Below are 25836 nucleotides of genomic sequence, written 5' to 3'. Positions count from 1 at the left end.
ACCATGTGTAGGGAGGAGCCCACAGATACCAGGTACGATTTGTGTAAGGTGGGATACTGCCACAGAATTTGAATGGAGGTTAAATAATGTGGCAAGAAGCAGGGTTTTAAACAGTGGGGTTTTTTCAAGGAGCATGAGGTAAGGACAAACCCTTTCAAAAGGATGGGAAAAAAAAGAGCTAGCCTAGGTGGCGAAGCTTTTTGGGAAGAAAACTTGCCCCCCCCCCCCGTCCCCATTTGCCTGCCTTTTGAACAGGACACGTCAGTATTTGCTGGTACTCTGAGGGAAGCCTACTCACGAAAAGGTTTACCAGAGATGATTCTATCAGAGAGGCTTGTCTTGGCAGATGGCTGTATGTTTTAAATTTAAACAGAAAGGCATAAATAGTAGAAAAGAAAAGAGGGTAATAAGAAAAATATTAAACTGCCCAGTGCAAATCCTTGGGGAACTTCTATTGCAATAACTGACCTCCCATATAGCACCATTTATTTCATACGCTGGCAGCTTTATAGGTGCTTGTACAGCTACAGACGAACACCAATTTGCCAGCGCAGTTTGTTTTGATAACTGTTGTTTTCAATAAATCTATATTAAAATCAAAGGGAAAATTAAATAGACCGAAGTCAGTGGCACTAGAGATAAGGTAGCACATCACTACACTGGCCTCTTCAGCTGGAGGAGCTGTCTCTACCTCCACCGTGGGTCACAGGTGTGATGAATTTCAGGAGCCTCAGCTGTGCTTTTTGATGGCAGCCAACATAAGTGAGAATATTTCGGAGGAAAAGCAATTTTGATATTTCAAAGCTCGGCTACTTCAGGTCTGTAACAAGGGAGGAGGTCCAGGCGAGGATGCACTGCTCACTCTCGCAGGCTCTTTCTCTTGAGTTTCAAAGGACACTTGCAAGCACAGAGGCCAAGGTCTCCAGCCTTTAGACCCCCCTGTGCTGTCTCCCAGGTCCCCTTAGGTGTTCCCACCCCTACGTGGCAATCCACACAGCAGGCGCTGCAGGAGCTGCCGCTGGTCCCCAGGCAAGGGGGATGTCTGTGTCTCAGGCTTGTCTGGACATGGCACGTCCTTCTCCTCCCTTCCCCTGGCAGACTAGGTGCCTCCGGTGGCAGAAGGGGAAGTCCTGGTGGACAACAGGGAGGAGGGAAAAGAGAATAGAAACTCCAGGGAGAGAGCTAAGAAGGAAGGAAAGAAGAAAGAAAGGAAGGAAGGAGCGAGCTGGGGGAAACGATGGGAGGAAGAGAGAGGCTGGAAGAGGAAAGAGGGTCTCCAAACACTAGAGAGGAAAGACAAAGAGGCAGAAAATAGAATAAACAGAAGGGGAGACGATGGGGAAATTAAAGCAGTGTAGGCAGAAGGTGTGTGAGAGCAAGGGTCTGACTCTCAGCCCCTTACACCAGGGAGTAACCCCTTACGCACCTCCCTCTCAGTGAACTCAGCTGTCCTTTGGAGACGCGTGTTTCTGGAGAGAGAGGCGAGACCTTACGTTTGGTGAAAGGAGCCGCTTTGGCCAGGAATTTAGGAAATACTCTAAAGACCTGGCCTCTGGACACTTGGAGCAGCAGTGGCTAGTGCTAGCCAGGTAATTATTTAGTTTCTACGGGGCAGTTTAGAGGATTTTTGGATCCAAGGAGTTTTGCATAGCACTGAAAATCATGCCTGAGTCCAAACAAATAATGAACATAAAAGATTTCATGGTAGAGCAGGTCAATTTTTTTCCAGCAAACCAGTTTTCTACCAGAAAACGCTGATGGGAGTAACTGGAAGCATTTCCTAGGATGTATCAACATTATCCAAGCTTTTGCTGAGAAATTATCCAAAATGTTCATATGTTTTCCTTCTCATCTCCTTCTGACAGTATTGTTTTACTCCTGTGTTATACATTTATACCCCTTTCGGTCCAAGCTCTTGGCCAAAAACATGGGGTCTCCTGAGCTGAGAGGGAGCCAGGTGCTCTCTGGGTACGATATTTTTCCTTTGCGAAGTTTCGCTTCCCTGCCCGCAGCAAGAATCAAACCACCAGTGACGACGGGCTTGTGCCAGGCCATTTTCCTGCCAGCCATCAGCTCGAGATCTACTTCAGGTCTTGTCAACAATCATGTTCCCTGCGCTTGTTCGGATTGTGCTGGGCGCTTCTCTTCTGCCTGGCTGCTCTAGTGTCTTATGTCCATCTTCTAAAAGCACTGTTGAAAAATAGCAGTCAAAACCCGTCATCGCCGCGGCTTGGGGAAGGGATCCTCGTCATTCCTGATATTCGGTTTCGGGAAGAAACTTAGCTGATTTAATAGGGATCTTAAAAAAGGGTGGAGATTATGCCTGTCAATGTAATGTACGGTATAACGAAACGTAACAGTGTGGTGTAATGGATGGTTTGGACTTCTAGAATTATGTAATAATCAAAGAAAAGAAACGTCAAAGTGGTAAAGAGAAAAGAAAAATACTATTTTTATTTGGGAATATGTCATTAAATGAAAAAAAATCAGAGCGCTAAACTTTTTGTCCCTGCTTAGGTCAAAAATCATATTTTTTGAAACCTCAGAATTTCCCAAGGGACACAAATTCCTTTATTATTATTTTTGGCCAGCTGTCTTCCATATGACTGCCCGTGAAAAGTATTTTATCTTGAGTTAAAATCCCACACATAAAAATGTCTCTCTACCTTCCAGCAGGTGTGCTTGTCCTATGGGAAGATTTGCTTTATCAGCAATTTGTTCCTCCAGGAGAAACGCTTAATTTTAGATGTTTTTTCCATTTACACTTAGAGTTCAAGACACTTGAGCAGCGGCTCAGTATTGGGTGGCCTGTGCAGGCGTCAGAACCCTTCCTTTATACACTGCAACCCTATTAGCTAAAATACTGGCAAAGAGATTTTGGTGAAGTGGGTTTTTTTAATGTCCCATTAAAAATGTTTAAAATGTTTAAAAATGTCCCATTTCACTGCTGTTGATGCCCTCACTTTGAAATACAGCTTTCCCATGACGACATAGCTGTAAAACACATTCAACTTTTTTTTTTTTTTTAATTTTTTTTTACTAGTTAGCAATGGAGTTTTGCTATAGCCATTAAAATATAAAGAATAAACTGCACCCAACTGTACAATATTTTTTTACCAGCATTTATAGTGACAATATAAACTGTGAGGGTTAAGCCTGAATTTTTTTGTGGATGGCATTGGAATATCAAGATTAAGTATACAGTGCAAGCACAAGGGTTTTATGGCATACAGTAATGTAAAAAAGGTTGTATTTCTTTAGCAAATTGACATCACTGTTTGTCCTTCTTTCTTTGTACTTCTTGGGTCTGATTTTTAGGAGGGAGAGTTGGAAAAGGCATGGTAGATGATTCAGTGCAGCTCCCTTGAACCGGAATGGGGTTGGCACCGATGGGATGTTTTACAGTGCTGTAAGTGGCTGGTTTCATGGTTCCCACCGCTCCTCTCGGGAGGTGATCCCACAATTTAATGCATCGTAGCCTCAGGAAATTTCTCCTGATGTTCAGCCTATGTTTTCCTTCGGTCAAACATCTTGTGGAAATGCTCTGGTGAGTGGTCGTTTTATTTTGTGCTTTGGTGCTGACACCTTCCTGACACCCGTAGGTAGTTTTTCTCCTCATCCCACATACAAAGTGAGGGTAAGGGGCAAAAGCTGGATTCACTGGGCACTTTCCACCCTCCCTCCTTACCCAAGCCGCCTACCCAGGGGTGCTCCTGCTTTCTGAAGCACACGCATTGGTGGTAGTTCCACGTCCAGCACCAAGCCCCGTGTGCCCAGGGCGGTCACACCGCACCCCTGCAGAGGGGAACCGTGGTGGCGTGCAGCCCAAGCTATGCAGTTGTTTGCATTTGCTTTGCATTTCATTGCACCCTCCCACGCTCTTGAATAACGGGGGATATTTTAGAGACAGGACCAGCCTGTCTGTCCAGCTTCGTACAGTGCCTTGCATGTTCCGTCAATGTGAGGTCCAGCAGGGACCAACCCAGCAAAGCCCGGGCTAGAGAAATGTAATGCTCCCATGCATCAAACCCCAGAGCTTTGCCCAAGTCCAAGCTCCAGCAGACCTTCCACAGAGACGTCCTGTCCTGATCTGAAATGTCCAAGACTCCCTGGACCTCTGTTAATACGGCCCAGTCAATAGCCACTTTCTGATGTCCTGCTATGTTTTTCTAATGCACTTTATTTCCTAGCCTGCCAAAGGCTGTCCCTCTCACCTCTGTTTTAACTGGAAAAGGATTTCCACCCCATGGCCCTGATTCCCGCTGAATTAATGGTTTTTGAACTGAATCAGCACATTTGAAGTTAAAACAGATCCCCACTGAGTCTGTACATTTTTATTACTGTGCAAGGAGTGCTTAGGAAAATAAAAGGAACAAGAAAGGCCTGAGAGTGGACCACCCTGTTGAGGGGGGAAATATAGAAATCAAGCATGTTTATATGAGTGATATTTATAGGGTCAAGTGACAAATATTGTACGAGGCCTTGGAGCCCAGCTCAGGAATACCACGTACCAGTCTGGGCAGCCGTGCTCAAGAAAATTTAATTGAAACTGGAGCAGGTGCAGAGGAGGTCTACTAAGATGGTGTGGGAAATGGAAAGCTAAGGTGGTGAGGAGACACAAGAATAAAACGGTTTGTTTAGCCCAGCAAAACAAAGATGACAAAGATGACTGGGATCTGAGAGCTGCCTATAAATACACCAGGGGAGGAAAAACCCCCGCAAGTTAAAGCAAAGGATCATTTTGCCAGAGTAAATTAGTGTAAACTAGCTATGAACACATTTTATCTGGGAATTAGAGGAAGTTTCCCATCTGTCAGGCAGAGAAGACCTGAAGAAGCCTTCTGCTTGGGTTAGCATGGGCAAGTAAACACACGTATGTGAAGATGGAGGTTGATAAATTTACTGGGATGTTGGATGGGAAATTATATTACAAGATGGAAGAGAATGGCTCGGTAACCCTGGGCCTCCTTTCCCGGCCTATACTCCTACATGTGGATTGCTTTTGCGATCTGAAATCCTCTTTTGCCTTTCCTTTGTGGAGGACATCAGCACCTTTAAAATCTCCAGTCCTTATCACCCAAGAGCCCTGTGCTGCATCTGCAAACCTCCTGGCCCCACAGACCTGCTGTTGCTGCTGCTCCCAAATTCATCAAGGGGGTCACTGTCAAACAATGAGACACACTTGCTCCCACCGGGGTTGAATGAGCCGCTTTCTTTCAAAACACCCTTTAATTGACAGCTAGGAATAGCTTTCCATGATGACAAGCTGTCATTAATATCATTCACCAGAATGATACCCCAGTGGTAGTGTATGTGTTTAGAGGAAAAGGGAGAGAGAAATCCTCTGCAAACAAATGTTTCAACAGAATACATGAACTGAGCTGTGGTTTCAAGAATGACAACATGAATATAAAAATGTACGTTGTGAATATTAGTATTCCCTTAAATATGTGTTCACGTTGGTTAATGAGTCCCACCGGTGGCATTAGTAACTGAAGGATTTGGGTTGGCACGTTATTAACTTGTTAAGTAGAAAACAGTGATACAAGACTACTTGTCATGTGTATTATAAGACATTTAAAAGTTGCATTCAGCATAAGCAGCTGAACAGAACTAACAGAGTCGCCTTTAAAATGAGGTGATGTTTCTTTGTGCTGTAATCACGTAACATCCCATTGCTTTTAAAGGAGCTGTGGGCCCTTGGGAAGGAGGTACCGGGAGCAAGGCTGGGGAGGCAGTCAGTGGGACCCTCTCTCCTCCTCTGTGCTGACCCAGCTGTAGGCAGCGACCTGGTAGTCCATCTCGGGCTAGGATGGGCTCAGCCCTTTATTCACATGGAGGATCCCCTGGAGCTGCCACACGGGGTGGGGTGGGGGGGGTGGGGGGATGTGTGTGTTATTCTGTATTTTCTGCCTTACTCTGCCCCACCAGTTTGCTGCCTTCTCGTAAAGCCCTGTCCATCCGTCAGCCCAGAGGTGGCTGCACATCTGTGCTGAATGAAATGATGCTTTGTTAGGAAAGTGTTGGGGTTTTATTACAAATAAAACTTACAGGTAACTGTAGACCAGGCTGCTGCATCTGCTGGTGGCAGCACAGGGGATCCAGCCATAGGAGAGGGGGGCACAGCTGGAAGTTTCGAGCTGCCCTTTCCACCCAGGGTTCGAAGATAGTTCTTAGTGTAAACCAGGACAGCCCAGACACTGCCCCAGTGTGCACCCTATTCCTTCTGGGCTGCTTCTAGCCCTCCCAAAATCTCTAAAGTAGGACAAGCAATTAAGACACCAGAGCAGCTCCTGAAACACACTCGCTTGCTCTTGGACTGACGGAGGGCTGATTCTGTCGGTCCTGAGGCAACGGGGTAGCGGGACTGGCATAGGCTGTGCTACCAGAAATACATAACGTGACCCTGATCAGCAGCTACGAGCCCTTTTGCCCACTTTGCCCAATCTGCATGACGCAGTTTCTCAGCATTGCTTGCCCAGGGCCCCATGGCAGTTGTCCACCTTTGCAGTTCCTACCTCTGCCACTGACTGAGCCCCCTGGGGAAGGGAGCTGTTCCCAGCGAGGATGCTACAGGGGCCCTGTGCTTTGATGGGCCCTCAGTAGATCACCCTCGTTCATTTTTCCAGAAGCCTGGAGTGAGCCAGATTAATCTGTAGGTGATATTTTCAGTGGCCTGCAGTGTTCATGTGAGACATGCACACTCACATAAGACAGGCTCAAATATGAACACTACAGAAACAGTGACAATATTTAATAAAACATGCCTCTCCTCAAACTGGTTTGGGTGCCTTCTTTAGCAGCTGATAGCTGTGCCAGAAAAAACGACCTCTTTGAAAGTGCAGTTGCTGAAGGGAATCGCGTTGCTGTCTTTGCAGTCTTTGGAGGACAACTTGTACAGATCTCACAAGGGTCACTGAGGCTGGCAGAAGCCAGGTTGTGGCCCCAGGTTATTGCAGATGCTCAGCTGGGAAAAGGGGTTCCTCCCCCCCAAAAAATGGGCAGGAGGAAATCTCCCGCCTGCTGTGCTGCCTGACAAACCTGGGAAACAGCACGAGGCTTGGCTGATGAAAAAAGGACATGAACACATCTATGAGCCATTCACTGTTTGTCTAGACTGAGAAAAAAAAATTTTTTTACTGCTAGATGCAGAGGTCAGCAGTGAAAAGGCCTCCTCTCTCTCATCCTTCTAGAAACACAGGCAGGCTGCGAGCCCTAAATTTCAAGCTTTGGGGCTGCAGCGTAATTTCAAGCATGTCTCAGCCAGTTTCCATCCCTGATAAGGAGGGGCAGGGACAGATCGTTCAAGGAATGCCACAGCACAAAGGCCTTCAATTCGCTCTCCTGGACTCCTGGCAAACCATACATCAGTCACCAAAGGCTTGACAAATCACAGCGATACAGCTAAGCTTAGAAGTAAAACTTCACATTATCCTTGCTTATGTGGGTGGGAGGCTGAGAGATGCCAAATCTAAGAGGGCTTAAAGGAATTCTTTCTATTATTAAATGGTTTGCTGTTGGTATTTTTATGGTTCTGACATGCTACTTTCATGATTCAGGCCTCCCAAGTTCAAGGCTGCATACAAAGAGAGCAAAAAGATAAATCCAGCCTGAAGAGCTGGCAACGCAACTAAAGGCAGGGGCACCAGGCATACCTGGCCAGGTAGCCGGGACAGTGTGCGCAGCCCACCTTGCGTGGAGAGGCAGTCAGTGATCTCTGCACTCTGGTGCTTACCTTTGTCCAATATTTTAAGGCATGGAGCCAGAGAAAGGCTTAAGGGATGATTTGAAGAGGACAGCAAGATGACAGAGAGGTAGGACTGCTCCTGTCTGCAGGCAGACGGCGGGTGAGTGACCTCTAGGATCCCTCGCAGTCCTGTTTGTGCGAGTTGGTGACTCAACCGATGACCAGTTTGTGACATAAAAAAGTTTGCTCTTTGCACACATGTGGAGTATCAAGGACGGTGCAAAGGAGCTGCTGGCTTGAAATGTGGAGGTGTGAGTTAATGTGGGGGGCAAGGAAGGAAGCAAAGCAGGGAATGGCCCCGGCTAGCACGCTTGTCATCACAGCTGCGCTTTCCAAGGGTCACGGATGCGGCAGTAGGCTGAAGATTAGGCATCATCGCAGTAAGATGTGCGTGTCCTGGCTGAGGGTGCCAGCCACGCGTGTGGGGAGGAGGTGCCACAGCTTAGGGGTGTCTGGCGGAGACCGAGCAAGGTCCAGACACAGGTTTAGGATCAGAGAGCTGCACGAACACAGCAGAACTGGCAGCCCGTGACCAACATCCAAGCGAGGGGGAGGAAAGACAGCCCCAGGCTTGCCGAGGGACCTGACTTTGACTTCATCCAAATGACACTGAGGGAGGAAATGCTGGCCAGCACCAGCTGCGGTTACTGGTGCAGCCCTACCCGGCCACCGTGAAGACCGACGGAGAGCTACCAGCGCTGGCATCGCCGCCCTGATCCAGAAGGAAGCCAAGCGGTGCCGTGAGGCCGGCGGCAGCAGCCGGGGCCATGACAGACCCCTGCAGAGGGGTCCCCGGTGAGACCCGCACCCGCAGCCGGCGCCGCCCCGGCACGGGGGACGTGCCCTCTCGCCGCTGCAGCCCACGCGAACTCCCCCCGTGCGTGATATGACATTTACAGCCCAACGCTGGGCTCGCTGGGGCCGGGCGGGGAACGGAGAGGGGAGGCCTCGGGGGCTGGGGGGAGGTGGCGCTGGGGGCCCCACGGGGGGCGAGCAAGGGGCGGCCCCGGGGGACAGGAGGAGGTGAGCCGGCGGGGAGGGGAAGGGGCGGCCACCGCGGGCCGGCGCCCGGGGACCCGGCGCGGCGGCGGCGGCGGCGGCGGCGGCGTCGAGGCGCGGCCACGCGGCGGGGCAGGGCGAGGGGGGCGGCGCGGCGGCGCCGAACTACAAGTCCCAGCGTGCCCCGCGCCGCGGCGGGTGGCGGGCGGCTGCGCGAGGGGGCGCGGCGGGGAGGAAGCCCCGCCCCCGGCGGCGGCAGGCGGCGCTGCGGTTGGCCGGCGGCGCTGCCGCTCAGAGCGGGGTCGGGGGTCAGAGTGCGCGGAGGTGAGTGGCGGTGTTGGGGACTCGTGGTGCGGAGTGTGTGCGGGGCGGGGGGGGAGGGCCGGGCCGGGGCGGCCCCCGCCGCGCCGCGGGGGGGGTGGGGGAGAGCACGGCGCCGCCGGGCAGCGGGGCGGCGGCACGGCCGCGGCGGGGGCCCGGCCGGCGCGGGGGCCCGGCAGGCCCGGCGGAGGCGTGGGGCCGCCGTGGCCCGGGGCGGGGGGTGGAGGCCTGGCCCGGAGCCGGGGGGCGGGGGTGGGGGAGAGCCGGGGAAAGGGGAGGGAGGGGGGGGTGGGGGCGCGGCCTGGCCCCCCGCGGCGGCGGGGCCTGCGGCGGGGCGGCGGGCCGCGGCCGGGGATGTGGAGCGGCGCGCCGGGCTGCGGGGCGGACGGCGGCGGGGGTGTGGGGAGGCCGGCGGGGACGGGACGGGACGGGGGGGGGGCGGCCCCGGACCGAGGGGAGAGCGCGGGGCGGCGGCGGGCAGGCGTGGCGGCGCCTCGTCCGCTCGACGCCGAGCCCCGGGCTCCTCTCTGGTGGAGCTCGGGGCCGCCGGGCCCTCCGCTCCCCGGGCTCTGCCTTGGGTGGAGGTCTGGAGGGCGGCGGCGGCGGCGGCCCCCCCAGGTCCCGGCCGGAGCGGGGTCAGTCGCTGTTCGGGCTGGAGGAGGGGGAAGAACGTGTCTCCCCGGGGAGCGGGGGGCGTGCGCGGGGTGAGTGCGAGGCGGCAGCGACGAGGGTTTTTCACGTTCCTTTTGGGATGTGGAGGTTCATAGACGGCGGTGATGGGGAGTAGGAGGTTTGATTTTTGTTGGGGTTTTTTTTTTAATTTTTTTTTTTCCTGTTTTTCTATTATCCTGTGAGATTGAACTGGTCACCTGTCTCAGATCTTGCGACTGAAGTAAACTTGAGAAGGCTTAGAAGTGCAGGATCTGTTTACTTGTTTCCTGACTGGCAGTAGGAATCTCTTCTCCTGTTCTTTTCTTGCTGCTGTGCCGTTACAGGTGTTTCTTCTAAACTGAGATACATGAAGAGGTGTTGTCGTTTACTCCTTATGTTCTCTCTTTTACAAGTCCTGTGTCTGGTGGATTTACATGGTCATTGCTGGCCTGTTTGCTAATAAGTCTGACGTTTGTTTTACTACTTTTTTACTTACCTCTTTCCTTATTGAGCTTCTGGTTTCAGAAATGGCTGGATTGACAGCTGCTGCTTAGTCTGAACTCTTAATATTCTTTCAACAGTGATATGAGGGACCAGCAAGTTTTCTAATAGGTTAATGCTTGTACTGTGCCTCAGGAAGTATGAGGTACGCAGGGCTCCGGGCAGGTACATCACAAAGGCACTTGTCCCATCAGATACTGTTAGATAGTTGTTTGAGGATTTTTTTTTTTTAAATGGTAACTTGACTTTATTTTATCCTTTAGTTGCTCTTTGCAACATTGTAGCATCTCATATCACTTGATGTTAAAGTTGGCATTTGAACTTTTATTTCCAAGAATGAATTGTTCTTAAAATAAGTAATGTGTTAGAAGTCCAGTTGGTTACTTTTCAGTCTGTGGGCTTGGGAAATTTGATTTCAGATATTTTTGTTTCCCTTTTCAAGTACTGAATTCTGGCCTTTGCAATTGAATTTTCATGTTAGTTTATAGTGTGGACTAAATGCCTGTCTTGTTTCAAAGAGTGGCCCTTTTATGGTTTTTGTTCATCTCAGACTTTGGGTTGCTCCACATGAATGGTGTGTTGGGGTTTTTTTTGTTCGTTTTTTTTTTAAAAAAAAGCCAGACAGATTTGACCGTTACCAAAATCCAAAAGAAGAAACCCATTAAAGCATTAAAAAGAAAATGCTCATGTGCTTGATGCTAAATAAAGAAGTCCTTGGATTGAGTATACACTAATATGACCTAAAGTTTCTGGTCTGCAGTTGAGAGATACTTGACTTGATTCCTTTAGGAGGCCCGATTACAGCTGTTCTGGTGCTTGTCTTGTTTTGGCTCTGCTAACTTTGGTAGGCCTTGATTTTTATTTATTCTCCCTCACCCCCTGCGTCCCCCTTAAATTTTGGAAATGGAGCTCTGGAAGAGACTTAAATGTGTTAAGTTTTTGCACTTGACTCTCCCTGAGTATCAATCCAGTAGCCACCTCCAGTAAAGGGCCTCAAGACTGCAGAGTGCAGGTCTGGTGAAGTTCAGGTAAACGGTGTAGGACCAGCCACTCTGACTGTACTTATAGGAGAACACTGAAGGCTATTAAGCAACTATGCATTTGTCACAAGTCTGTCCTTGGATCTGAAGCACGTGTTATTGCTGGAAGTGGTCATTGCGGAGACTTCTGGTGTTTTACACTAGTAGGGCTGAGCTAATATATCAGTATGGTGCAATGGCAAGCAGGCAGATGAGGGGAGAAGAGAACAAGTTGTGGCTCTCAAAGCGTAACCTAGAGCAGAGGTGCTGGCTGTTGCTGCTAGATACCATTTGGCAACTTTTCTCTCCCCTAAGAGAAGTTACCTGTGTTGGCCAAATGCCACCTGAGGAGTTGCATTCTCTCCAGATACATTATGCAGGTAAAGATACTTCACTCCCAACCAAAAAAAAAAAAAAAATCCTCTTTTTTTTTAATTTCAGCTGTATTTGTTACAGTTGGGTTTTTTTGTTTGGGTTTTTTTTGTGGTTGAGTGTTATGGTCAACATCTTCTCTGGCTGGTTTTCCAGGCTCACTGAGACTGGGTTGTGTGGAAACCATGCCCCACTGTAGCTGCTGCCTTGCTTGGAGCATTTGCCTGTCTACCAGGACAGAGCTTTAACAGAATACAGACTTTTTTTTAATACTTTTGGAGTTCATTTGTGAAGATCAAAAGCAACCAGTGTATTGAGCAATGCAAGTGTTGTCTCCCTGAATCCACGCTGAGATTTATTTGGCACTCTCGGGTGTTAACCTTCAAGTTCATTTTTCAGATAACGAAGGTGTGCAGCTGTATAAGTGGTGTGAACAACTGTGGCATTCATGTGTATGAAAATCAAGTAATTATGCGTGCTAGATTCCATTAAACAAAGGGTGGCCTGCTACGTCTCCTTTCCACTAAATTAGGCCAATATGTGATAGTAGCTTTTACTGACTAGAAGCGTAGTAGCTACAAATCTCTTACTCCTGGCACTAGGAGCTCTGCTGTGGATTGAGGGCACTGAAATGCCATAAATTTCAGAACTTGCTCCAAAGACCAGGGCTGGGAAAGTATGAATGAAAACTAAGATGTGTTATTTTTTGACAGCGAATAGATTGACCATTGGAACGAGCTGTCTGAAGGTAGTGGGGAGCCTCCATACTTGATGCTGCAATTCAAGGCCAGAAACTTTTCTGAAAGGTGTTCAAGCCTTTGGGCTCAATTCAGGAGTAATGAAGTGGAAACTTTATGGCCAGCATTACATGAGGTTCAGACAGGATGGTCCGATGGGCTTTCCGACTTCAAGTTTTATGTGTTTATGCTGCTAGAGCCAAGATACCTTCTCCATTTCCTGCAAAGTGCCACGCCATCCCAGGTGTACGTATCCTGGTCTGAGTACGTGGCTGGGTGAGCGGCTGAGCTGACCAACAGCTCCCAGCGGCTCATCTTCCTCCTGCTTCTGTGGGCCCATCCTCTCCTTTGAGCTTTGGCACTCATCCAGCCTGACCCCGAGCTGATTCGTCTCACTAAACCAGCAGGAAACTATCTTGTTTTAATTGTGTTTTATTCTGGCTACATTAGTCCTTTTATAGGTTCCTGTGGTTGAATTGGCTCACAGAGGGGCCAGACAAGCTCAGGAACTGGTGTAGGGAAATCAGCAGGAGAGTAAGACTGAGAGGGAAGGACGGGCCTGCCTCCTTTTGGCCTCCCAGACCTATTGGCTTGGTTACCCCCATTTTGTGTAGCTCCACCCTGGCGCATTTTCTTTATGACTCCCACGCAGAGGCGAGAGACTGGGCTAGAGGATTCTTGGTCTGATCCTCTGCAACCATTCTTTTCCTTAATACCAAATCTGCTCTTCCACTGTGACTTTCCAGTCTTTTGCTGTATACATCTCTGTTGTTGCTGCTTTGTTTTAATTTTTGTTGTTTCCTTCCTCTACATTTCCTCTAAATGACCAGTCCTTTACTGTGTGGAACTTCTTCAGACTCCAGCTTAGACCTGTTTGCCTGTCTGCAGTTACTCTTGGAGGAGGTTTAAAAATACACAGCAAAGCCTGTCTTAGGAGACCAGTCAAGGAGCTGACAAAAGTGGGTTGCCTAGCAGAGGTGGCCTGATAAAATTGGAGTGGAATTGTACTGTGCATCTTTGGGACGGCTTCTGGGTGGTCTGTTCAGACAAGTTTGAGTCCTGGCGGTGTGGAGTCTTGTGCGGGTTTCACTGTGTTGTCAAGTGAACTGAGATGTGTTTGTTTCCCAGCCTCATAGGGTGCGATAGCCCCAGCAAGTGCTTCCCTAAGTAATCAGCGCCTTCGGCCTTGCTCATTGTGATCTCACAAGCCATCGCGTCTGTGATGTCACAATGGAAGAGATTCTGGTGCTCTGACATAGCTGACATATCTGGTGGTGCCTTTGACATATCAGCCAAGGAATGCAGCGGGAAGAATGAGCTCAAGAAACGGGAGAGACCTTCCTTAACCCGAGAGCGCCCTCCATCCTTTAGTCAACCCTTTCTGTGTTCACTTATCTCTTCCATAATGGCCATATAGAGGGAAGCTGGTGCCTATATAGAGTGAATTATTTTTTTTAATTGAACTACCAAGATGCACGTATCTCCCGGATGAGCGGTTGCCTGACTTTGCTCCTGTAACCCTCATTCTTCTCTGCTGTTACCCTCACTTGTTGTATTGCATCTAATTTTAGACTGTAAGTTCTTGAGAACAGGGTCCTCTTCATCTCTAGTGGGAAGAGGCTGGGTGCGATTGCGGAGCGCTGTAAAAACAAAATGATTGATGCCAAGTTGTATCTGAGCTGAGTAACGATGGGACAGCATATAGGCATCCCATGGCAGTGCTTTGGGAAAGTTACATTACAAATTTTCCAAAACATGGGCTTGGTTGTCTAGCAGTGCTGGAGACAAACCCCAACCAAAAGTGAAGGGAGTGCAACCATGGAATTGTACTGGATTCATGTTCAAGGGATGATACTGTGAGGTTAACAAATTAAAAAAGCAAATTTACCTGTCTAAAATTATGTTACATTATTAAAACGGTTCCAAAATCTTTGTGTTTTGTTGTTTGTTTTACTTTATGTATATTTTTTTTTGCAAGTTTGGATGGTGACAGTGGATAAGCTGGTTTTGTTCATAGTCTCTCATTTCCTGCCTTGCAGGCTAGCCAGGTGCTGTCATTTTTGGACTGTAGTTCATCTAATGAAATATTTGGGCTTAGGTTAAGGTTGATTTAAAAAAAAATAGTTATCTCTATTGTTCTTCAGTTATATCTTCACACAACTGAAATATGGGCTCACATTTGACCTCTGAGTATGCATTTGAATGGCTACCAAAATGGAAGTCCTGCATTTTTTTGTTATACTCTGCTCCAGGTGTTGCTAAATGTATGCAATTTTGTTCTACAAAAAGCATCTTTATTACCCTATCTTTTTACTCTTTATATTTATAATTTAATAAAATAAGACAAACCTGACTTACATTTTGGATTGGTTTTGGTTGCTCTAGCCTTGAGTTCAGTTGTCTGTAGGAGGCCAGGAGTCACAGCTGCCCCTACCCAGGCTTTACACAGGCAATGAACTGAAGCGTATGACTCCCAAAGCTTGCTTGCTTTTATTTTTTAATTTTAGTTTGTCTTGTCCTTTAGATTAGTGTCGGGGTTTTTTTGTTTGTTTATGACAAACTTTACTTTTTTGTTTGCTGTAACAAAGTAATCTAACGTGTAAACACTGGCTCTTGTAAAACATATCATTTCTTGGGTGACCCCTCCAACCTGAACTTAGTTTTTTGTCGCCTTGCCCCCTCCCTACCTCAGCTTATCAAACTGGACAGTGAAGTGAAATATTTTGGGGTTAAAGGCAAGCTGTTAAAGTTATGCCTTCTCTTGCTGCCAGGTGATTTTAATTAGATGTGGTTGTAAAAAGTAAATATTAATGTTATGTGCAAAGAGCCCATTAAGCTCAAGTTCCTAGGCTAATTTGTCTCATCGTTATGAATTTGAATCCTCTGCAACTTGCGTGGTGCACATCTCTGTATGTGGCTTTGAGGCTGTCCCGCAAGTGGGGGAGAGCACTTGTAATGCCCTGCTGGCTTTTGTCACCAGTGTTCTTCACGTGGTGGGAGTTCCTCATCTTGTTCCTTGCTGCTTGTGGTTGCCCCTAAGCAGCTTCCCCGGTGGGAAGCCTGGAGCGTGACAGCCACCGGTGCAGATTCTCTGTTTTGCGCTCGGTGGGGCCCCTGGCAAGCCGGCAGCTACAGCTGGCGCTTGGCTTTCTCCTGGCTTTCCTTACTTGCTGGTAATCAAACTGTCGTGCTTTAGTATCGTGTGCTTGGACCACTAACAAGTGAGAGCTGTAGTCAGCCTGAGCTTGTCCTGTTACCTGCAGCTGATGTCCAGAGATTTAATTTTTTTTAAATTATTTTTAAAAGACAGTTGCTGATTATAGCTGGTGATGTCACGTGTGGCACCCGCTGTTATACAGCACATAACGTGAACTTTATCTTCCAGCCGAAGCCCACCACACGTGGCCATTTCCCGTGTTATTGGGTGTTGCAAATGTAAAGTGCTGTCACATTTTCCTAGGTCTGTGTACAATCTGTCAAAATAATTCCTGAGGTCCAGCCTCAGTTCGTGGTCCCGTTATGTTTCATACATATCTGTGTAAGGAATTGGAGCTGTGTGATATGAAATATTAACCCAGTAAGGTTGAATGCGATGTGATGTGACAGCTTGCGCTGTCTGAGATTATAATCTGAACCTGTGTGCATAAGAAATATATATGTGGTGTTTTACGTAGGTTTGGAAATGGAATCACTGAACATGTGGATTTATATGGATAGAGCCGGGTTTCTAATTTTTGAAGCTGTGTTGCTTGCATTGTTGACCGTTGGAAAAAAATACGGGATAATTACTAGTGCCTTGCATTGTCACAGCCGTTTTGAATGCTTTACATGACTTCTAATAAAGTGTGTTTGCTCACCAGCTATCTTGTGCTCTGAGGCACTCTGACCTTGCCAAAGAAGATGATGTGAGGTCTTCCCAGGGCACCTCGAGCAGTGGCTGGGTAAACACGCAGTTAAAACTTCATTGGGCTGAAGGTGCAGAGTTTGCAGTGGGGTTGCTCTTATTTGTATGCTGTCTGTGTAGGGGAATCAGCATGCAATACCCCACTTGCACACCTTTGTTTGGAGCTTTGTTGCTCCTTCTGCTACCTGGGAGAGTGGGGAGGAAGGCTGCTTTTAGGATGAGGAGCCTGTCCTGTCGTTTGACATGGACCACCTGCAGAAGTTGTTAGTGTAAACAGGCACTAGATAGATGTTGACTGTTATTTCCCTCTGCTGATGTGCCATGGTATGTGTGTGACACAGACCTTCTGGGATCTGGAGTGGTGCTGCTGTGTCTGCGTGGTGACATGCCTGAATCCTGCCGAGATGGCCGGTTTACCTTTGCTGTGTGGACTCAGTGGCTCGGGAACCTCTGCACAGCTGTGCATGGTGCGGGCCAGCCTGAAGATTCATGGGGTTTACGTCTGATGCCCTAATCTTGCCAGTTAAGATACATTAGAGAAGTACTGATCTTGCTCTGTGTGGGTGGATAATGTATGTTTTATTGCATGTGTTTGATTTAGGGGTTGGAGCCTGCCTGCCTCCCCCACTCCAACTGTATATTTTACTTTATGCAGCAGGCTAAAGACCAGGTTTTACCGCAACTAACTTACAAGCTGCTTTATTCTGAGATACTATATTTGCTGTGATGGGCCTTTAGATTCATAGCCAGTAGCTTGAAGATTTAAAGCACGTATACCTTAAATATCTCTTATCTGGTGCAGGTTAGAAGTGAATATAGCTAACTTCTATTTGGCTGTAATGCATTTATTAATGACAGTAAAAGTTGTGGATGGAAAAGCAATAGGTAGAACTGAGCCCCTTTAGAATAAATGCAATGTTGGGCTCTCCATTATGGTTTTGTAACTTGAGTTTTCAGTTTTCTGGGTACCTGCTCCCTGGCACACTGCTTGAATAAAGCAAGCAGCCCCCCAAAATGTGAAAGCCACAAGGTGGAGATGCATTTACGCCATGGAGTTGGCAGCGTGGGCAGGGACTCAGTGTTAAACATCTCAGCTCCTTTGATTTTTGCCTTTCACTCAAAACCTTGAAAAGGGAAGGTTACCAAATGCATGTTTACTCGAAGCACACAACCTGCTTAGCTGCAATTATCTCCTAATCTGGTCCTTCCGAGTTTCTCTGGTCTCGCAGGTAAATACAGATTTAGCCGTTATTCGAGGCATATTATTTACCTCATTAAGTGTGTGTTTTGGCACGTGCATTATTTACCTGACGGACTAACGGATGGGAGAGAGCAAACGCTGTCTTTTGTGCAAACAGTGACTTTGTTCATGGGCGGCGAGTCCTCCGTTTCGCCTTGCCCGTTTCGGCTCCATGTGTGGCAGTGGGCGCATCCAGCCTTTCACAGAGCGAAAAGTAAGCGCAGGCGTGGGGAGGCTGGGTGTGGAAACCAGGCGGGTGGGGGGCACGTGGTGCAATGGAGCTCTTGCCCGGAGCCACGAGCGGTGGGACCAACTGTGGGGATGGATTTAAATATCTATGTAGCGAGGTGTGTGTGTGTGTATGTATATATATATATATACACACACAGAGTTAGAGGGGGTACTCATATCCTTGTTCGAGAGGACTGGATTGCTTCAATTCACCTGTTTTGCTATCAGTCACTCTACCCAGCTATGTAACACCTCCGTGAGTTGGGCTTGAACTCTCATCCCAATAAATCTATTAACAGCCCTGAGGCTGACTCGCCTTGGGCAGTGACAGTCCTGTCAAGTTTTTCCTGCAATGTTTTAAAAGAAAAAGCGTAGGGAGGGGAAATCCAGGTAGTCTCATGTGGAAAATGTAATTTATTAAATAGCATTTGTTAAATAAAAGCATCAGAAGGTGATGGCTGGGTGAGGGGTTTGTTTGGGAGGGAGACTGTAACCTAGAGAGTCCTGCTTGCATTTTACAGTTCCTGCAGTACACGGAGCAAATGAGAACTTCCCTGGGGAGGAGCCTTCCAGCCGCCAGACATGGATTTGTAATGGAAATGGGAGGGTTTGGTGCAACTAACAGGTGTTTCAGGGCCAAGCTGTTTGTATGGGTTGTAGTGTTGATATGTGTATTGCTGTATTCAATTCCTACCATGTATCAGAAGTTGCATTGCATGTGAAAAGACCAAAGGCCTCCTCAGAAATGTCAATGGGGTTTAGATCAGATTTTTATGTTTTAAGTGATTTGTTTTGTGTACTGCTATGATAAGGTTCAGCAGGGGGGTGTGATCTGGTGCCTGGAGCCATGACTGTTGTGTGTCTCAGTTCTTAATTTAGAGCCACTTACAGAGGTTAATTTCCAGTTGCCTGTGATTCTGGACACCTTGAGCTCGGTCCAGATGTCATCTGTTGTGCTTAGAGCAGGTCACTGTGTTATTTCAGGTTTGTGATGCTGGAACCTCCACTGGGAAGCACAGAGGAAATCCCTGTCAGAGGATGACCATGAAGAGATACTAGCAGAGATGAGATGTACGTGTGCATGAGTAACGTGAGTCTGTCTTCAGTTTCAGATGCCTCTGGATGTTCAATGATAGCACTCCTCCATACTGGAGCAGCAAAGTTTCCCCAAAACTTACTTCCAAGGGCAAGACAAGCTGTGCGCTCCCTCCTCCGGGCTGGTGTTCTCAAAGGGTACAGCTCCATCGTAAGCAGGAAACTGGCGTCCCACGGCTTTGGAGCTTCCATGGCAGCAATGTCATCCTTCCCTCCACAGAGATATCACTACTTCTTAGTGCTGGATTTTGAGGCTACGTGTGATAAACCACAGATTCATCCTCAGGTAAATAGTCAATCCTGTTGAAATTATCCCCTTGCAAGTTGCTGCAGCTGTTCTGAGAGGTGGAAGGAAAAAGCACAGTGCTGGCTCACTCGTTTTCTCTGGTTTGTCCCGCCTCCTTTCTGTTGCTGGTCCTCCAGGGCTCTCACCAGTCACCTGCTCTCTCAGGAGCAATGTCAGGACCATTCGGTGGGAATGAAATGAAGGAGCCTGATTTCCACCAAGGAAGTGACAATTCATGTGTAATTGAAAGCATCTTTGTCATGTATGCTTGTCATCTGCCTGAACTGGTGAGGGTCTAAAAATTTTTGGCTGAGAACCTCCATTAGTAGAGTACTCATGGCAGCCTTGTTGGTTCTGCAAGGAAAAAGGCATGTTGGCACATGAATATGTGCAACATAGTGGTGTTTCCAAGTAGAGAAAGACAATAGTTTGGAGCTATCTGATCTTGATGAAGTTATCTTGCCTGGGTGTTAACTCTGGAGTGTAATGAGACAGGAAGAGTTCAGCTTCAGAGAGGTCTTCCAGTGTCCTACCACTTGAGACATACAGAGATCCAGGTGAAGTACAGAGGTTTTTCTGCAGACAGTTCTTCCATAGTAGTGTAGAGCATATTAGTAAATATATTTTCAGTTGTCAGCAGGATGGGCCTAAGTTTTCCATTTAAATAAGAAAACCATGCTAAAAAATAAAAAACCCCACACTGATATTGGGTTGGTAACAAACAAAACAGAATTTCTGAGTCTCTAAATTGAACTTGGACTTCTCAGCCTCCTCTGCCAAGCAATTGGCCTCTTACAGGTATTGCTGGTAATATATGCATTGGGTCAGAATAACTTCCGTTTGCTTTGTTTCGAATATAGTAAAGGCTAAGCGGTTTTCAGTGTGGTATCTCATTACTGAAGTGACTCCATACAGTGTGTTCGTTTCCCAGTGCAGCTGTGGTTTCCCTTGGGCTTGTCCTGTCAAAGGGATGCTGCAAGTCAGGATCAAACTTGACTTCTCTCTTCCTCAGTAGTGCCTTGGTGAGTGCCGCCTGCTTCTCGTGTTTCTTGAAAAATGGACAGCAAATTCCCTGCTCTTTTGCTGGGTCTTTGTGGGAGGCTGTTGTAGCTCTGCATCCAGTTCTGCTAGCAGGGTCTTAACCACTCTCCAAGTGAGATGTCAGGCTATTTCCTGCACGCTCTGCCTCGGGTGCACAGACCTGTCAAAGCTGTAAATTGGATCTACCTTGTCCCTTTGGGTATGGGTTTGGTCTGTGCACATTTTGATGCAAAACCATGATGCATGTGGAGCTAGTTTACAGCTAGCAGTAAAAAGGAGCATGAGTGGAATATGATTACTACTGTTTTAAGGAGCTTTGTCCCCAAGTCCTTGCCAGGGAAAGTAATGGTCTGGGCCAATGCAGATCTGCTATATATTTTGTTGGTGAGATAGCACCTTTAAGGTGGAGATGTTCTTCAGTGTTGTTTTTCCAGTCTGCTGTGTTTAGTGCCTGTCTACATCATACTGTGCGTGGAAAGGGCTGTCAGTCCCTCATATCCTCACCAACATATTAGTTTGACAAATAAACAAATGGCTTTTGCTACATGGGAATCACTCGCTGTAGCTGGAAAGGCTGAAGGTGCCTGCCAGAGTCAGGCAACTTTATAAAATTAGACTTTAGTTGATGCCCCTACCTACATCTTACCTTTTTGCTGACCAGCATGGCTTTTATCCTCTTCACTGCTTGGCGGTGTGTCATGGTGAGCAAACTGTGCCATGTATTTCAGCAATGTTTTGTGCAAGGTTTTAGTGGCAGGATCTTTCACTGGAGCAGTGGCAGGTGGGTTTTGGAGGTTTGGACTGAGGACAGGCCTGGGAGCTAAGAATGGTCAGCTGCTGATCTTCGCTGTGATCCTGATCCTTTTTCTACTTTTGTTTTAATACCTGCAAAATAGAAGCCTAGATACAATGAAATTCAAATGCATTGGGATTTGGTGAGGAGGCTGCACGCACAGAGCTAAGCTGTGATCCAGGTTACTTTAAGTGGGTAGGCATAGCTGTAAATTCAGCCAGCTCAGCCTAAAAGTCTTGCAGAGCACATTTGCCACCGTGCGGCACACTTAACATTTCTCACTAACTGCTCTTCAAAATATTCTGGCTTCTTACCAGAAACTACTGAAAGAGCTATCTTTTTATCTACACTAAGGTGTGTGACTGCCACATCTGCTCCCCCTCCCACTGTATTTACTTGTGCTCTTCTGCAACCAGCAGCCTCGCTGGCTTTATCCCTGGGGAAGTCCTTCATGCTCATTTGGGAGCCCTGAAGACTCCTTCATTTCCATTCCCTTTCATGCTGCCCAGTCGCTCTCTGAGGTCTCGTGGTATGGCCTCCATAATGGGGATCAAGGAGGGTCAAGGACAGTGGTATTCCCCTGGGAAGCTGTCTGCATCATGGCTGCAGAGGCTGGGACCGCTGGCTGAGTTCCTCCTGGCTGTTGCCCTTTGCTTTACCACTTCTGGGTTGGGCATGGAGGGTCCTTCATGTTCCCTGCCCTACACCCACAGAGGAATGGTAGCATCCTTGCAGTCCTGACTTCTGATGGCTTTCAACAGATATGCCCCTAAATCAAAGCATATGTTTATATGCACAAAGCAGCAGCTTAGTTTTATGGGTTTTTTTGATGTATTTATAAATAATGAGGCCATCCCGGAGAGAAAAGAAGGTGGAGGGTTTAACTGCACTGCCTGGATGGATAGATGGGAAAACCTGAAAGAATAGAGGCATAGTCTGTGTCATGTAGTGTTTTAGCCAGCCAAAGGTCAGTAGGAGTTGGCAGTAAGGGATGTTTATGGCTGGCCCCTTGCATCTCTTTAAAGCTCACCTTGTGCATTTGGAATTTGATCCAAAGCCCAGTGGGGTCAGGTGGGAGCTGTTGTTCTGCAGAGGTCAGTGGACCTCGGACCACAGCGGTGGTAGTGTGCTTCATTTTTCAGCTCTAACCCTGACTTTTTTTTCCTTTGCTCTCTGCTAAGAGTTTGTAAGTACCTGCTGCTTTTATACGCTGTCAGCCTGTAGAGCCGGGTACATATGGTGCTTTAGCTACACAAGAGAAGATGCATTAATAAGTGGGAGTCTCGCTCTTTTGTCCTTTTGTCCTTGCATACACCAGTGTTTATGGTGGTCAGTGCTTTCAGTGACTGTGTTAAGGAGCTCCCCAGGCTCAGATCTGTGGCTGGCTGTAACCTTATTTTATTAATGCAGTGAGTGGGTGTGCCTCTTTTGGTCAGCAAGCCAAGTGTCTTGCCTTCAACTTCAGCAGAGTGGATGAAAAGCAATGATTTTTGTTTAAATGTAACAAGTCTGAAGGTAGAAATTAGATCTGTTCAAAGCTGAATTTGAAATTAGGCTTCTACATAGGATGTTAATCTCTACTGTAATCTATTAAAGCCACTTAAATGAAAAACAAATAAAATTCAAGCTTTGTATGTCTGCTGCCTGAAGTGTAAAAGAGTATCAGACCCCTGACCTGACGAAAGAACTGGACCTAGGAGTTGCTAAGCTGCTAAATGAGCTTTTGGTAGTGAGGAAGTTGCTTTTTTTATGTCAGTTTTTTCAGGTACTTGACTTCAGTGTCTGAGATTCACTCAAATTTGATAATCAGTTGGGAATTAGAAATTTACCTCTTCCAAACTCTATGTAAGAGGAAGGTATGAAATGTTCAGATCTTCTCATTGCCAAAAAAGGTTGTGACCAGAGATGGAAGAATAAATCGATTACAGACAATACTTTCCTTGTTCTCTTAAACAGCACATTTTAAATACAAAAATATCTTGATATTTTTCTTTAGTGTATCCTACATATTTCAAGTTTGTTTAGCCTGCATTTTGATAGTTATTTGGGGGGAATTTTTAATTATAATTACTGTCAAATGAAACTGGACATGCTAATAAATACAGAACATCACTCACCATTTTAACATAAAACCAGTAAACACTGAGACTATGAATAAGCTATTCATATAGCTTATAACTGTATTAGCTCAGTTACTAATTTATTTTTAAGTGTACAAACAGATCTGGATGATCATAGTATATTTCCTGATGGGCAAAAGCATATTAACACATGGGAGCCAGTCTTTCTGTAAGATAATATTATGTACAAGTGCTTGACAAGGTTAAATTGGGTTCAGGCTGTGTTTCCTTGAGTGCTAGTGTAGAAAAGCATTAAAGATGTTTTCCCCTGAACATCCGTCTTGTGTTTCTGGCTCGCAGTCGCGGGCCGGTGCAGCTGCAGTGGCTGCAATGATCGCTGTCTCTCCGCCGCCTGAACTGCTCTGCCCATGGTCTCGTTCCCATGGCAGGGACAACTGAATGATGTGTCTCTGCTCCCGAGATACTGTGATTTATAGACTGACCTTGTAATGGGAATGGATGTTGATTTCCACCAAATTTAGGCCGTAGCAACAGATGTGCAGTCCCTGCCAAGCTCCCTGCTCGGGGTGAGTAGATAGGGGATAGGCAAGCCACCCTGGGAGCTGTGGCCTAGGCTCAGAGGACTTTGTAGGAGGAATATGTCCCTGATATCACAAACCTGCTGCAGGAGGAGGTTATGGAGGGACTGCTGGTCCACTGCGAGGCATCTTCTGTGCGCTTTTCAAACGGTATTCTGTGGAGCCTGTATCAAGGCAATCCTAGCTGAAGGCCACGATGGGAATGCAGAAGGTGGCTCACACCGTAACGGAGATTGTCACAATCCTGCCCAGAGGTGGATAATGGAGATGTGCCTGCCTGTTCTATCTAGACGTCGCTGCGTAGCAGCTTTCTTCTTGCATGGTTTTTGTGTGGCTGTAAAGCTCAGTGCATTAGAAATCACCTGCCAAAACCTTTATTAAGGATGATCGTGAATTGCTGAAAAGTGAAGAAATTCAAGCTTGTTTCCCATGGCAACTTTAACACAGCACTCTTGTGCATAAGTATTACAGTGGAATATTAATCTGCAATTACCTGTCTTCATGCAGTTTAGGCTTGGGTGTAGTTTTAAATACCTCGTTCTCAATTCAGCTTCTTACAGTGTTGTTTCTAGAGGAATGCCATTAAACATGCATGTAACACAGTGACTTAAAGTCTTTTCTTTTTACTAAAAGTAAGTTAAAAAAAAATATTTATGATCTCTTTGCCAATTATGGCTATTGTTATGCCATTCATTTTATGTTGGAATGCTTTAAGTTCCTAGAGTGACAGGGAATAGTTCATGTAAAAGCTGTTTCAGATGGATTTTTCTGTTTGCGTTAATTTTTTGAACAATCTTTTGAAAAAACTTTTTGAGGCCTTGTAGCTAGTTCCTCTGAACAGTTAAAAATTTTGCAGAGAGCACATGAATATCCATAGCTCAACATCCTGCAAGGTGCATCTGAAATTAAAGAGATGCCATTCTTTTATAATCATATTTTCTGTATGTCATGTGCTTCTTTGCAATTCTGTTAGACTGTTGTGAAATCTTATTTTGACCAATATGGAGGATAATGTCTTTATTTTAAAAGATGTAGGGAGAAGACCAGCATTTCGGAGAGGCTTCTGCAGAGTCTGAGACACCAGGTGTGGTGTAACCCTCAAAAGCTGCATTCTCCATGGCAGTCGTTTTGCCTTGGAGACCTCCCTCGTTCTCCCAGTAAGTGGGGACAACCTTGCTGTGACCCATATGAATCTGACAGGGTGGGTTATGGCTTCAGGCAACAGAATTAGCTGTATTTATTTAAAACCCGATGAGCTAGAGAACATGAACAGTTACTGAACCCAAATCTCCTGGAGAGCACAACCACGAGACCACCAGGCAAGACATCTGATGTATGAAAAAAAAATTCAAAGCAATTTCTTATTTAAAGATATAAACCCAGCATTATTATAGCAACAAGCCTAAAATACCAAGGCACTCAGGTGGCCAATTGCTGCAGTCCTAACCTGACCCAACCTGCTTAGCTTTCGGCTGGTTATTGACAGGCCGATGAGATGACTACTCTAAAGCAATCAGTCATGTTGCCCTTTCCCTCGCAGCGTGTGGAGACCCCACATCAGTTATGCATCCCGGCGTGCAATTCCCCACCTGTGCTGTTTGAACGCTGTATCCTTAGCTGTGCAAACATTACACATCGTTTAAGTGACAAGTTGCAAAGTTAAGTAGACTTGTTGTTACAGCAGAAAGTAGTTGAGCGGCAGTCACCCTGAAAAGAAAAGATCCAGCTAGCTCAGGAATGTGCAAGTCTGCTGTATCGTGTTTAAAGGTTTGTTCGCCTCTCCGTAAAGCCGCTGATGAGGATAACGTGTGCTGCTGGAAATATTCACACCACGTGCATTTCTGAAGTGAAGGAAACGGTTGCCACAGGTTTGTACATTCGCTGCGCTTGTCCTGCCGTGTGTATGGCCCTGTACGGTCGCTGATGATCAGTGTGTGCCTGCTGCTCTTTTGCAGCCTCTGAGGCAGGGGGTGTATTTTGCATCCCTCCCAGAATGATGTTTTAAAAACAGGCAGTATTATTCCACAGTGTGGCATCTATCTAGCACTGCACAAGGACGCCACTTTTCAGGCTGCTGTGGTTCCTGGGGAATGGTCTTTGCTGTGTTAAGGTGGTCTTTTCTTAGTTTTGAACAAAACCTTCCTGATAAAGAGAAAGCGCAGCTCAGCTCTTTTGGTGAGAAGGGCACAGGACGTGCCTAAGCCTTGTGCTTTTCTTCCCCTTTGTGCCAAGCTGGCTGT

General features: G+C 47.0%; 1 protein-coding gene across 2 annotated transcripts in view; it reads left to right on the top strand.

Moving 5' to 3' along the window:
• The first annotated feature begins 8992 nt into the window (after positions 1-8992).
• The window catches only part of ERI3 (ERI1 exoribonuclease family member 3), a 136558-nt gene continuing 119714 nt past the window's right edge, over positions 8993-25836 (top strand). The window contains exons 1-2 of one of the 2 annotated variants that reach the window (XM_075039291.1): positions 8993-9070; positions 18829-19103. In XM_075039291.1, coding sequence (XP_074895392.1) covers positions 18852-19103 — 252 coding nt within the window. In that variant the 5' untranslated portion in view covers positions 8993-9070; positions 18829-18851. Of the gene's footprint in view, positions 9071-9090; positions 9097-18828; positions 19104-25836 lie in introns of those variants that run through there. The other variant, XM_075039292.1, reaches the window with a different exon arrangement.

Source organism: Buteo buteo, chromosome 10, assembly GCF_964188355.1.
Source record: "Buteo buteo chromosome 10, bButBut1.hap1.1, whole genome shotgun sequence".
Lineage (NCBI taxonomy): Eukaryota > Metazoa > Chordata > Aves > Accipitriformes > Accipitridae > Buteo > Buteo buteo.
Note: the sequence above shows the minus strand (reverse complement) of the source record. Positions and strands in the feature narration are given on the sequence as shown.